Below are 12553 nucleotides of genomic sequence, written 5' to 3' on the forward strand. Positions count from 1 at the left end.
CCCACGGCCCGGCCGGCCGCCCGCGCGCCTGTGAGCCGTCCATGGTGCAGCGCATGTGGGCCGAGGCGGCCGGGCCTGCGGGCGCCGCCGAGCCGCTGTTTCCGGGCTCTCGGCGGAGTCGCAGCGTGTGGGACGCCGTGCGCCTGGAGGTGGGCGGCCCCGACAGCTGTCCGGTGGTGCTGCACAGCTTCACGCAGCTCGACCCCGACCTGCCGCGCCTGGAGGTGGGTGAGCCGGACGGGGAGGGACGTCGCGCTCCTCGCGCCGAGCCCAGGGGCAGCGAGGCGGGCGTGAGGGGCTGCCGCACAAACGGTCCAAGCGTTTGGGGACCAGAGCCGGGACTTCGTGCCCCTCTCCATATCTGTCCCGGTGCCTGGCCCCACGGAGCAGAGGTGTGCCGTCCCCGCGCCCCTACAGCCCCGGTAGACCTGTTCCCGCGGGCTGTGACTGTTTACGTGTCTGCGAACTTTTGACAGGAGGGGCTGGGCCGCAGTTCATCGCCTGCCCGGGGCCTACACCAGACGTCAGGCTTCGCAGTGCAGGTGGCGAACTAGTCACTGGTCAGGGTGGCAAGCTCCTCCTAGGCAGCTGGGACCACGGGGGCCTTCCAGGCGGTACCCCTTGTGGGCAGATGTAAATCCGATGTTCAGGGCTGCCCAGAGAAGGGAGGTGGAGGGCACGCAGGCCAGGCTTCCAACCTGTGCAGCTAGGTGTCCAGGTAGGGAGGTTGCGGGAAGGACCTCTCGGGCCGAGGGGGGGACTCGTTTCTGCTTGATTAGAAAATTTGCCGACACCCTGAATTCATAAGGATTTGGGAGGATTCAGAAAAGGGGGGTGTGCCTGTCACAAATAGGGATGGGGCTAACTAGGTGAGGGCTGGGTCTCGTTTCTGGTGTGCTCTGGGCGGTGGGTCGTGGGGATGCCCTCCCCCTCCCATCTGGCTGTGCACCTGACTGCGGGAGAGGTGACGGAATCCAGGGTTGGGCCGCGTTCTGTCTGGGCATGGGCCCTGGACAGAAGCCATCTCTGCGTCCAGAGGCTCAGTCACATCTAAGCCAAGCCAGAGCCTTGACGGTGAAGTCTGAGCCCCTGATGGTTAGGTAAGCCCCCCCCCCCCGCCTTGGTGCCCCCTCCCCTTCCATCACTTTAGGCCACAGTACCTTGTAATTGCTGGAGATTGCCAGCCTGGCTCTTGTGCCTCTGTGTAACCCTAGTGCCTAGACAGGGCCTAGATGTCTCTATGTCCCCATGCCCTGCGCCGGGGGTGGGGGGGGTGGGGTGGGGATGAGTGGTGGCGGGAGCTCTTGGTGGCGGAACCGTGGGCCTGGGAGATTCCTCCTGAGCTTGGCGGGTGGCAGGGCCAGGCAAGTTCTCCAACCCTCATCCACCCACAGCTCCAGTCTTTGGCGGCTGGAGCGACCCCCAGGGAGGGTGGGGGTGGGAGGCCTGACACCAGCCCAGTACTCATCTGACTTTCATTATGTCTGGCAGCGGCTTGGGCTTTGTGTGCTGGGAGGGTCTGGCCTGCGTGCTCACAGGGGCCGGGCAGGTTCCCGGCCTGGGTGGGGCGGGTCTTTGCTGCTTCTCTTCCTCCCTCTCGATCTATCTGCATCGCAGAGGAACTGAGCCCTACCCCTGCCCAGGGGTCTGCCTTCTCTCCATCTCCCCCTTCCCCTTCCCCTCCCCCTCTCCAGCTCCCTCTATCCCTGCTGCTCTCCCTCACCCGGCCTCCGCACGGAGATCCAGGCCATGGCCGCTATTTAGAAATCAAAGGGGAAGCTTCTGGCTAGGGCAGGAAAACCAGGGTCCTGGCAGGAGAGGAGGCCACTGCCGGAAACCAAACACAATGACCATTTACCACGGGCCGAGTGGAGGGGGGGGGCGGGGAAGTCCCTGTCCCTCCTGCCAACACACCCCCACCCCCCATCCTGGAGCTGATTTCCTGGTCTCTGCAGCGTTCCAGAGCCAAAGCAGCCCTGCTCGGGGTCCCTGTCCTCTCTGGAAACCGCCAGGCAGTTTCTGCCTGCCCTACCCCTGTCCCCATTTCCTTACCACACTTCGACCCAGTCCTTCTCTCTCCGAGCTGCCAGATGTCCTTGCACATCTGGGCATCCTCTCATCATCTTGATCCTAAGCCAGGTCACTGCTGACCCAGCTCGTCCCAAGGGGTTCTGTGCTTTCTGGGAGTCACCTGGCCCATGCCCTTGTCTGTGGGCAGGCCACTGCCTTGGCCAGGCAGGCGGAGATCTCGGTCTGTAGCACCTACTGGCTGCAGGTACCACGCCCTCACTCCAGCTGCCTCTGCCCACCCCTGCAGAGTAGTTGTCAACCCTACCGTCAGAGTAGACGGCAGGTCAGAGAAGTGTCCCTGATCTTAATGTACGCACAGCTAAGAAGGATGTGCAGCCAGGATTTGAATGGGGGCCGTTCTTTATTGGGCGCCTACTGTATGCAAAAGCCCGCTGCAAGGATCCGAGAAGGATAGGGCAGAGCTCACTGTTGAGGCAATTATAAGTGCATGGGGGGGAGGTGGTCAGGGCGGGGGGCAGTGGAGCTGTTGGGGGAACAGGACCAGGCCCAGGCAGCCCAGAAGCCCCCGGTCAAGTGAAGGGTAGCGAGGCAAAAGCCCTCTGGGCCAGAGGACACTGAGAAGAGCTTCTAGGAAGGAGCAAGCCCACAGCTGGACCCCAAAGGTTTAAAAGCGTAGCAAACAGGAGCCAGCACTTCGTGGGAGGCCCTGTGCTAAGTAATTTGCATGCATTTTTGTCTCTTTACTGTCAGGATTGCCCATTTAACCAGCGAATCACCAGAGGCACTAGAGGTTAGATTGCACAAACTCGCCGAGCTCGTAAGTGGCAGAGCCGGGATTCTGACCCCCACCGTGTGACCCTGTGACTGCAAGGCCTGAGCACAGTCTGGGTGGAATGGAATGAGGAGGGCTTCTCTGTTCTTCAGGTAGAAATAAATAGGAGAGTCCGCCCCCACCCCCAGCCTCCTCCCTCCTTCCTGGTTTTCCTGGTTGTCTGGTCTCTTGATCACACTTTGTGCCGCTCTTCAGTTTAAGCCCTAGGGCTCATTTGCCTTTGACCCTGGAGGCCTTAGAGGCCTAGCCGTGTGTGTGTTTGTGTGTGTGTGTGTGTGTGTGTGTGTGTGTGTGTGTGTGTGTTGGGGGGGGTCTTTATCTGTCTGCACTCCGTAATCTGTGAGGAGGGCCTCTTAGCTCACTCCAGACTGCAGGGCCTGTGGAGTTCAGGAGGGGACTGGCTGCCACCTGTTGGGCCCCCACGGACCCTGGGGTTCCCCTCTTGCTTGACTTCTCAGGGGTCCCAGGAGAAGAGGAAGGGGGGCCAGGCTGGCTGGTACTGGGCCCTCCTTCCTTCTGTAGGTGGGAGACATTCTGTCTCCCGGGAGCAGCAGGGACAGTGGGACTCAGCCTTGGGTGGCCGCCCACAGGCAGGGCTTGGTTGGATCCTCCACCTAGAAGTCGGACGTGTGTTTCCAGGCCGTCTTCATGGCTTGTAAGAAGGAGTTAGAGTAATTACGCACTGGCCCTGGGCAGCCTCTGAGCAAGCCAGTGGGGGTGCTTTCAGGACACTGTGCCTAGGAGTCGAGGACTGGCTCCCAGGGGCTGCTGGCCAGCTGCCCAGATGGCTCCCAGGGCATGGCACTGCGCTGTGGCCACCCTGTCCCGGGCTCAGGCTCCCAGCCTCCTGGGCTCAGAAACGCATTGTTTCCGGACACGCAGCTCTAGTGAAGCGACTCTCCCTGCTCCCAGTCTGAGGGTATGAGAGCTGGAACCTGCAGCCTAGTGCAGGAGGAACAGGTCTTTGAGCAGTCCCACAGCTGGGAGTGAGCAGAGGCTAGCTAGAAGCTTGCTTAGTGAGCAGGGCAGGGGTACGGGGCTCAAGGGCCTGCGTGTGGGGAGCTCTGGGGTGTGGGTGTTGCCTCTGCGCTCCAGGGAACGGGGAACGGCAGCCACACCTGGAGCCGTAGTGTCCTTTGAACCAAGGGGTGGGGTCACACACACTGGGCAAGAGCTGGAGAGGAGAGAGAGCTTCGGGGGAATGCCAGCTTGGCCCCTGGCAGCCCTAGACTGGTGCCCACTCCCGGAGCCTCGGTTCCCCTCATCTATAAAATGGACCTGATACCAGCTCCTCCCCTAGGGTTCAGGTGAGGACTAAGTGAGACCAGCAGCCTGACAGGCGGTCCCCACAGTGCCTGGCACAGTGTCAGAGCCAGACAGGTGGCGGTTGCCGTGATTGTGTTTTCTGACAAGGTGCCAGGGGAGTGCCTGTGCCCGGGGCTCTGGGGTTATGCCACCCACCGCCCGGCACAGGTGGCATGGTGCTTCTCAGGCCTGGGTCCCGTAGCTGGTCTCTGGGCCCCGCCCTCCCCAACCAGCAGAGTCACCCGAGGAAGGCCTTCCCGTCTCTGGCCTCTGCTCTGAGCCTGTGCATGCGGCAGCCACAACGGAGCAAGGCAGCGGCCAGGCCTAGATGGGAGGTTCGTGGGCCAAGGTTAAAATCCCCGCCCTGCTGCCACTTCATGGCTCCTCCCTCACCCATCAAGTGAGGTGTTGGGAGGATTAAATGTGATGAGTGTGTAAAAAGCCCGGCCCCCAGGAAATGCCCACAGACATCAGACTCTGTGGTTGGTGGTGGACGCTTGGTTGTGGCTCTTGGGGCTGGACCTTCCACTGGCCCTGCCCTGCACCCCCTTTGGGACTGGGCCACCCTCCTCTTTGGCTGTCACCAGCTACACTCCCTGAAAGGCTTGATGTGGGGTGGCCTGCTAGCATGATAGCGAGGAGCCGGCCTTGAATGGACAGGAAGACAGGTGGTGGGTGGGGCCAGCGTGGAGGTCCCTAAGCCCCGCCCCACCTGGGGCATCCTTCTTTTCTTGTGTTTACATGCTGATGAGTAACTGCGCTCAGGCTGGTGGGGAGGGTCCTTGGGGACAGCCTCTTTGGGGGCTGGGTGAGGCTGGTCCCCAAACTCCTGGGGTCATTGGGGGGGTCTGGGGTCACTGAGCTTCCTGGTTGCCCTGGCAAGCTGGCAGGTCCCCGGCCCAAGCTCCCACTATGGCCTGCAATGCCTGGGGTCAGGAGTGGTCAGGAGAGTCCGCACCTGACTCCATACACCCGCGTCCAGGGCTGACCTGGGGTCCCCACTTGGTCCTGTCTATGTCCTCGGGCTCAGGGTACGGGACACCCACCAGAGGGTGGGGGCGGGGCCCTGCTGCACACCAGGAGGCTTTTTCGTCTCCCCTGCTTGTTGGAGCTTATGGTCTAAGAGATGAACCAGGACTTGGGACTCGAGAAGTCCTGGGTTCTTTCCTCAGCCCAGACCTGCTGCCCCGGGCCTTGGTCTCCACTCTGCAAATGTCTGCGGATGCCTCGTCTAAACTGTCCCAGGAACCTGGGACCCCAGGAGGGCTGATCAGGCCCTCTGATCCATCTCCCGTCGCGGCTCCTGCATGTGAGCAAAAGGCCAAGAAGTCGGAAAGCTGCAGGGCTGGCTCGGGCAATTTTAGGACTCTAGCCCTCTCCATGGCGGCCCTTCTGGAGGCTCCCACAGGGGCTCTCAAGGTTTCCCCACTAGGTGTCTGTCAACAGCTCCTGGGGGCTGTGGTCGGCAGGTGGTGCCCAGTTTTGTTCCCGTTTCTGGGGCCCTCTCACGTGCCAGGTGCTGGGTGCCTTCTCCGGACCCCCACTGTTGCCCCAGAGAGAGCTGCTGCTCTCCTCCCCATTTCACGGATGAGCTCACTCAGACCAGGGGCACAGAGGCTCGGCAAAGCTGGAAGTCAGAGCCCTTCAGGAAAGATGGTGTCCTGGGGTCTGGTGGGCCCTGGGGAGGGGCCTCATGTGCCCGGGGCTGCAGGGTGCTGACCAATGTCCAGGTGAGGGCCTTGGGTGGCGTCTGTGACTCCGTGGCCCTGGGTGGCAGGCTCAGCAAGGTACAGTAAGGACCCCATCTCATGCATACGCATGCACTGTGGTCGGAGCCACCCCCGCCCTGCCCGAGTGGGACCGGGTCTCTACACGTGACCCGAAGAGTGCAAGCCTGAGCCCTTCTTCTCTGTGTGCCTCAGCCCTGGACCGGGTCTCCATAGGAGGAGCCAGTCTGTGGAGGAGGCCCCTGGGGGTCTGGAGGCCCCTTATGGCTCCTCGTTGTAGCTTCCACGGGAAATATACACCCAAGGGGAGCAGAGGCATGATGAGAATGAAGGTGCATCTCCAGCATGAGCTGCCTTCCCGGAGAGATGGCAGGGCTGGGGAGAAGCCAGCAGGGCCCCTCGGGTCTATCCAGAATAGGGGGTGGGATGGGCCCTGGCGACCCCATTAGTCTCCCTTGAGGGAACGGGGCCTGGCCTGCAGTCACTTGGGGACAGGCATCCTGCTGGGCTGTCACCCTGAGAAGGCTGCTCAGGTGACACCCAAGCCGTTTCTCCTTCTTGTCCCTGGGGCTCTGGGCTGCACTCAGAGGGACAGCGGGGTGTGGGGCACGGAGGTGCCCGTTGTGCAGGCCTCTGCTTACCAGGGCCTGGGGGGGCACCGCTCCACCCTCGCTCCCCTGACCCAAGCCGCAAGAGGCCAGGCAGTGTGTGCAAGGCCCAGCTGCCAGCTGGGTCCCAGGGCCCTGGGGACGTTGGCCCCCCAAGGACACAGCCATCCCTGTGGCGTCCTCGTCCCTAGAAGTCAGCCGAGCACCACCCTGCCCTGCAAGTCCCCCCTCCCAGGACATCTGCTTTTTGGTAGGCCGCTCCCATCCTCCCCCAGGAACCCCCCCGCCCACCCCACCCCCGGGCCCCTTGCCAGAGCACCACCCGCGTGGGCCTGCGTGCGCTCCACTCTGCCCGCCCTGCCGCAGAGGGTCCTGGGGGGCAGATGCCAGGCCGTTGGCTGCTTTCCTTCTCTGTCCCTGGAGGCGGGTAGGAGCAGGAAACAAATCCCACTCTGGCACTTTCTGCCCCGGACCCGGGGCAGATTGCTTTAGAGCCTGCCCCTCTGCCATCTCTTGGAAGGTGGTTTACAGGGCACGTGCACTCAGCTCTGAGGGTCTGCTTTTGTTCCTGCCACAGCGGGCGGCGGTGTGAAGGAGCCAGGCAACTCCCCATCTGTGTGACAGGGCGGTGACTCCCCCACCCCCACCCCAGTCCCAGCCCTTGTGGCTCCCGGCCTCCTGCCCCGCCCCCCGTCCCCCTACCAGCTGGCAGAAGGGGGCCCCTGCGGGGTGGGGGCGGGGCTTGGGGACCATGTGATGCACAGGCCAGCTGCTCTGCCAGTGAGGCCCACAGCTCTCTGCAGGAAGGGGGGGACTGCTCTCTGGACCTGCCAGGGGATGGCCACTGCCTGCCCGCAGCCCCCCACCCCCACCCCGCCATGGCCGGCCTGGCCGAGAGGCCTTGACAGAGCCCCACAGGGATCCAGGTGCTGTGTGGAGTTCAAGTGCGGGGCCCTCTGGCGAGGCCGGTCCTGCGCAGGGCCTCCAGATCACTGCCCGCAACCCGGGTGTTCCCCCGCCCTGGGCCACACGTGGCTAAAATAACCCTGGAGAAGGCCGGGCCCTTCCAGCCCAGGCTTGGCCTCTGTGGGAAGTAGCCTGGGACTCCTGAGGACATGCCGGGGTGGTGGGGCCCCCATCTGCAGCCTGTCTCCTCTGAGGGCTCTTCCAGGCGGGGGAGGGAAAGTGAGCGTATGTCTCAGCTTTTCTGCTTCAGGAGGAGTCTCCCCGGCTCGGTAGAGGGGCTGGACCTCCACAGGCCTGGGTCATTGGAAGGGTGTGGGTGTGGGAGGTGCCGCTCAGGGGGACCTGTGCCTGTGGGTTCCCTGCTAACTTCCCAGAAACAGGCTGGCTCTCTCTCTGGAGAGAATGTGATGGCAGCCGCTTCCCCGTTGGTCCAGTGCGCAGCGTGGGAGGGCGGCCACAGGTCAAAGGAAGTGGCCTTCCAGAGGGCAGCTGGCCTCCCGCGGCGCACAGGGGTGGACAGGAGGTGAGAGGCCCCGGCACCCCGTCGCTGACCTCGGGGGTGCAGCAGGGGCCCGGCTAAGGCCGAGGGCTTCAGGGAAGGCTGTGGGTGGGCCAAGTCAGCACTTTTGCCTGGGTCTTCCGTAAGCTCCACACCCACCTTGGGTTAGGGCAGTGACCTGCAGTCCCAGCCGCCATTGTGGACCGTTGATTGATGGCCCTGGGCCAGCTGGCACCTCCCAGCTCCTCCCTAAGCCCTCAGAGGTCCCCCGCCCCGCTGCAGGCTCCCCCTTCCCTGGACAGGCTGAAGTCCGAGCCGATGTGGCTAAGCGGCCTTAGCCAGCCAGGGCCAGTCTGCCCAGTGGGAGGGGTCGCTGCCGCCTAAAACAAGGGCCTTTCCTTTCTGCTTCGGGTCCAGACAGCAGCCAGATGGTCCCCCTTCCTGTCCCAGCCAAAGCTCCGTGGTTTTGGTTCCTATGAAACCCCAGTCTGCCCAGATGCCTGTGCGGTCACCATTTGCACCCTGTCCCCATGCATGTGATGCCAGACAGGGAACCGGGAACTCCTCTGTTGCCCAAGAAGGCACAAGGGCATGAATGAGCAGAAAGGGAAGGAAGTGGCCTTGGATGTGGCCGCCGGGGATGCCCTACACCTGCCCCTGACCCGTGATGCTGACTCCAGGGCTAGGCCGGGAAGAGCTACCCGTGCCTGCTGGGTCAGCTGGGGTGGGGGCAGGAAGGGCTGGGGAGAGATGAGGGCCTTGGGGTTCCTGGGGCTGCCGTTTACCCACGGTGGCACCCTTCCCTTAGCCTCCACGTACTCATCTGAGCCATGACCGAAAAATAATACCCCTCTTGGGGCAGGAGGAGTGATCCCGCCTGGGCGTGAGCAGGTTGCAGGGGGCTTCGGGAGCCTGGAGGGTTGGTCTTATTCATACCTAAATGGTGGCTGATGGGGTGGGAAGGGGAGGGCTGGGGGCAGCGTCCACCTGCCCCGACATGATTCCCAAGCCCTCGAGCTATCAGCCCAATGCATCCTGGCTTGGGGACCGGGAGGCTCTGGGGGCAGCCCCTGACACCCCCGCCCGGTGGCCGGGCACTGTCTCTGCAGAGCTGCACGCAGGAGATCGGTGAGGAGCTGGTCAACGGGGTCATCTACTCCATCTCCCTGCGAAAGGTGCAGGCGCACCACGGCACCAACAAAGGCCAGCGCTGGCTTGGGGTGAGTGCAGCCGCGGGGCCTCCACCCCCAGGACCCTGAGAAGGCCCTGGGTTCCAGGCTCTCTGGCCGCTCTGTTGGGCTCCCTCCCATGGCCTTCCTGCCTAAGGGCCCCACAGTCCCACTCCCAAAGGAACCTGGGCCTCCACGCCCTCCCCGCTGTCTAGCCCTGGGCTTGGCCAGGAGCAAGGTCACTCTGCACAGGCGGTGCCTGGGACGCTCAGTTGGTGAGCATCCAACTCTTGATTGGGGCTCAGGTCATCATCTCAGGGTCGTGAGATCCAGCCCTGCATTGGCCCTGCTCGGTGTGGGGAGCCTGCTTAGGATTCGCTCCCTCCCCCTCGGCCCCCCCTGCGCACGTGCACACTCTCTGTCTCTCTCTTAAAAAAAAAAAAAAAAAAAGTCATTCTGTACATATCTGCATAAACATCAAAAAGGACGCTTTTCTACTGTTTCCACTTCACATTGGGCCCCAGGTGATTTTGTATTTTACCCCAGTCTTTCTGGTTTTAGCTCCTGCCCGCCCCCCCAACCCCCCCACCCCACCCCACCCCTGTCCCAGGTAGCCCACAACCCCTCCTTCCACACCTACAAGCCTTCCACGTCCCCAGGCTTGGAAGGGCTTGTCTTTCCCCAAAGGCGGGGGAGGCTCAGGCTCCTCTAGAATTGCTGTCCCCTGGAGCACAGCCACATGACCCCTCCGGGGTCAGAGGTCGGGCCTGACTCGGCTACATAACATTCCAGAAGGGAGGCCGGTTGTCACGGTGATTCAGCCCTTCAGTGCCATGGGCCTGGGCTCCATTCCTTGCTGTAGCTGTTTCCCCAGTGCTGCACGAACACCTGTGGCTCGTCCCTGCCCAGAAGGAGCCTCTGTCTTCTCGTCTCTAGAATGGGCACGTTTTGCCAGGGCTCCTGGGGGTAATGCTCTTCCTCCTCCAGCGAACAGACTGACCCGGAAGGGTTGTGTCTGCGTTTTTCCTCACTCCCCATCTCAAATTCTGCTTCTAAAGCTGAGCTGGTTTCTTGGCTGGGGGCACGCGTGTCTCCTCTACAGCCACACGTCACTGTGCACTTGGGACTTCATCTGAGCTCCAGTCCCCTGCCCTCCTGGCGGCACAGGGTGCTTGCCGCTGACCACGCACCCCTCCTTCGTCTCACCCCAGTGTGAAAACGAGGCCGCCCTGAACCTGTATGAGACCTGCAAGGTGCGGACAGTGAAGGCAGGCACACTGGAGAAGCTGGTGGAGCACCTGGTGCCTGCCTTCCAGGGCAGCGATCTCTCCTATGTCACCATCTTCCTGTGCACTTACCGAGCTTTCACCACCACCCAGCAGGTCCTGGACCTGCTGTTCAAAAGGTGAGCAGCGCCCCTCTCCTGCCCAGAGGCTCCCTGCACACCTCCGGGCTGTGTGTCTCGGGCGTGGCACTTCCCCTGTCCGACATGAAGCCCCTTCTAGACGTTTTGCATAATTCAGGGAACAGGGCAGACAAATCTCCCTGCCCTCCTGGGCTTCGTTCTAGTCGGGGAGTCAGCCAGTAACCCTAGACATCATAGCAGGTACGGTAGACGTGACGCCCTCACGGCCTCCTCTAGATACGGATGCATCCTCCCTTACTCCGATGACGACGGCGGACCCCAGGACCAGTTAAAAAAGTGAGTGGACTTTGAGTCTGATGGGAGGGTCCCCTGTCTCCAAGGTGGGGGACATCTGGGGCTTTGGTGGGGCTGGGGGGCTGGGCAGAGCCCTGGCTCCGCCGCGTCTGTCATGGCTGCTGGAGGGCGGCGGTGTGGGGGCCCCTCCTGCAGGACAGGAGAGAGACAGCCGAGGCTGGGGGCCCGGGGCCTAGGGAGCGGAGGGGAGGCTGCGGGCCCCACCTGCCCTGACCCGATCCAGGGCCACCCGCGCACATAGGGACCTCACACTGGGTCCCCCACGTGGGGGCCTGCATGTGGGGCCTGGACAGGCCGGGCAGCCGTCCCGAGAATAGTGTCGGTGAGGAGACCCCACGGGACTGCAGGGGGTCAGGCAGCCGTCGGAGCAGGGGCTGGGGGCCGAGGGGCCGTGAGAGCCCAGGCGGGCTGGGCCGAGGGACACTGCCCGTTCCCTCCTCCCTCACGGACTGCTGCAGCTCCTCTGTGTGCCCCAGGCCCGGGACAGAGCAGACACTGCACCGCCTCCCCACGCTCCTGGAGTTTCCAGGGCAGCAGGAGGGACCCCAGACAGACAGAGGCGTGGGGCAGGCTCCCCTGAGGAAGGCAGGGGTGCTCACACCAGTGATGGAGGGCTCCCTCCCGTGGAGACTGCCGGCCCCCCGCGCCTGCTGGCCACACCTGCCCCTGCCTGGATGGCCGGTGTGGGTGGGCTTGGGGGGGGGGTACCTGGCCTCTGGATGGAGCATCCCCAGGGCTGCCCCAGGGGGCTGTGTGGAAGGGCTGCCCAGGCCACTGACTTTGCTTCCTGCCCGCCTACCTCCAGGGCCATCTCCTCCATTCTGGGCACCTGGCTGGACCAGTACTCGGAGGACTTCTGTCAGCCCCCAGATTTTCCCTGCCTCAAGCAGCTGGTGGCTTATGTGCAGCTCAACATGCCCGGTTCCGACCTGGAGCGCCGTGCCCACCTGCTGCTGGCCCAGCTGGAGCACGCAGAGCCCACGGAGGCCGAGCCCGAGGGTGAGAAGACCGGGGCTGGGTGCCTGTGGGTGTGGGGGGAAGGGTCGGGGCTGGCCCCACAGGGGGGAGCCCCAGAGGCTGGTGTGGGGCCAGGGGCAACGACTGGGCTCAGAGCGCCCAGCGGGTAGATGGCAGTTGGGGAGACGTCCCGGGGAGGGCTCCTTCCCGGCTGCGGCTTCTCTGGGAGGCCCTGGGCTGAGCTCTGTCTCTTCAAAGACACATGGAAACTTCTCTCTTCCTATAGCTTTGTCACCTGCTCCAGCTCCAGCACTAGTTCTAAAAACAGCTCCAGAACTAGAGCCAGCTTTAGCACCAAGTGTCCTGCCTGCTCCAGAGCCAGATGAGGCTCCAGAACCAGCTCCAGAGCCAGACATGGCTCCAGAACCAGCTTCAGAGCTAGAGCCATCTCTGTCACGAGCTCTAGAGCTGGAGACAGCTCCAGCACCCGAGCCTCCCTGGCCTTCACCTGTGGCTGCAGAAAATGGCCTGAATGAGAAGCCTCACCTCTTGGCCTTTCCTCCTGACCTGGTGGCAGAGCAGTTTACCCTGATGGATGCGGTGAGCACCTCTCCCCAGCAGGGCAGGGCAGAGGTGCACCTTCCTCTGGCCTCTGGTCCATTCCCTGCGGCTCCCCGGTCGAGAGCTGATGTCCTGGTCCGTATCCCAGTTCCACCAGGACTCACTGTGGGCTCTCCGG

At 63.3% G+C, this 12553-nt stretch overlaps 1 protein-coding gene across 7 annotated transcripts in view; it reads left to right on the top strand.

The window, feature by feature from the left end:
* RALGDS (ral guanine nucleotide dissociation stimulator) overlaps positions 1–12553 on the top strand; it is a 30068-nt gene that overhangs the window by 8121 nt on the left and 9394 nt on the right. The window contains exons 1-6 of one of the 7 annotated variants that reach the window (XM_025887937.2): positions 7–224; positions 9078–9188; positions 10349–10542; positions 10741–10839; positions 11663–11869; positions 12099–12414. In XM_025887937.2, the coding sequence (XP_025743722.1) occupies positions 42–224; positions 9078–9188; positions 10349–10542; positions 10741–10839; positions 11663–11869; positions 12099–12414 (1110 nt within the window). In that variant the 5' untranslated portion in view covers positions 7–41. Of the gene's footprint in view, positions 1–6; positions 225–9077; positions 9189–10348; positions 10543–10740; positions 10840–11662; positions 11870–12098; positions 12415–12553 lie in introns of those variants that run through there. The other 6 variants (XM_025887939.2, XM_025887938.2, XM_025887940.2 and 3 more) reach the window with 6 other exon arrangements.

The sequence above is a fragment of the Callorhinus ursinus genome, unplaced genomic scaffold, assembly GCF_003265705.2.
Source record: "Callorhinus ursinus isolate GAN/ISIS: 27379988/994484 unplaced genomic scaffold, GSC_fseal_2.0 scaffold24, whole genome shotgun sequence".
Taxonomy (NCBI): Eukaryota; Metazoa; Chordata; class Mammalia; order Carnivora; family Otariidae; genus Callorhinus; species Callorhinus ursinus.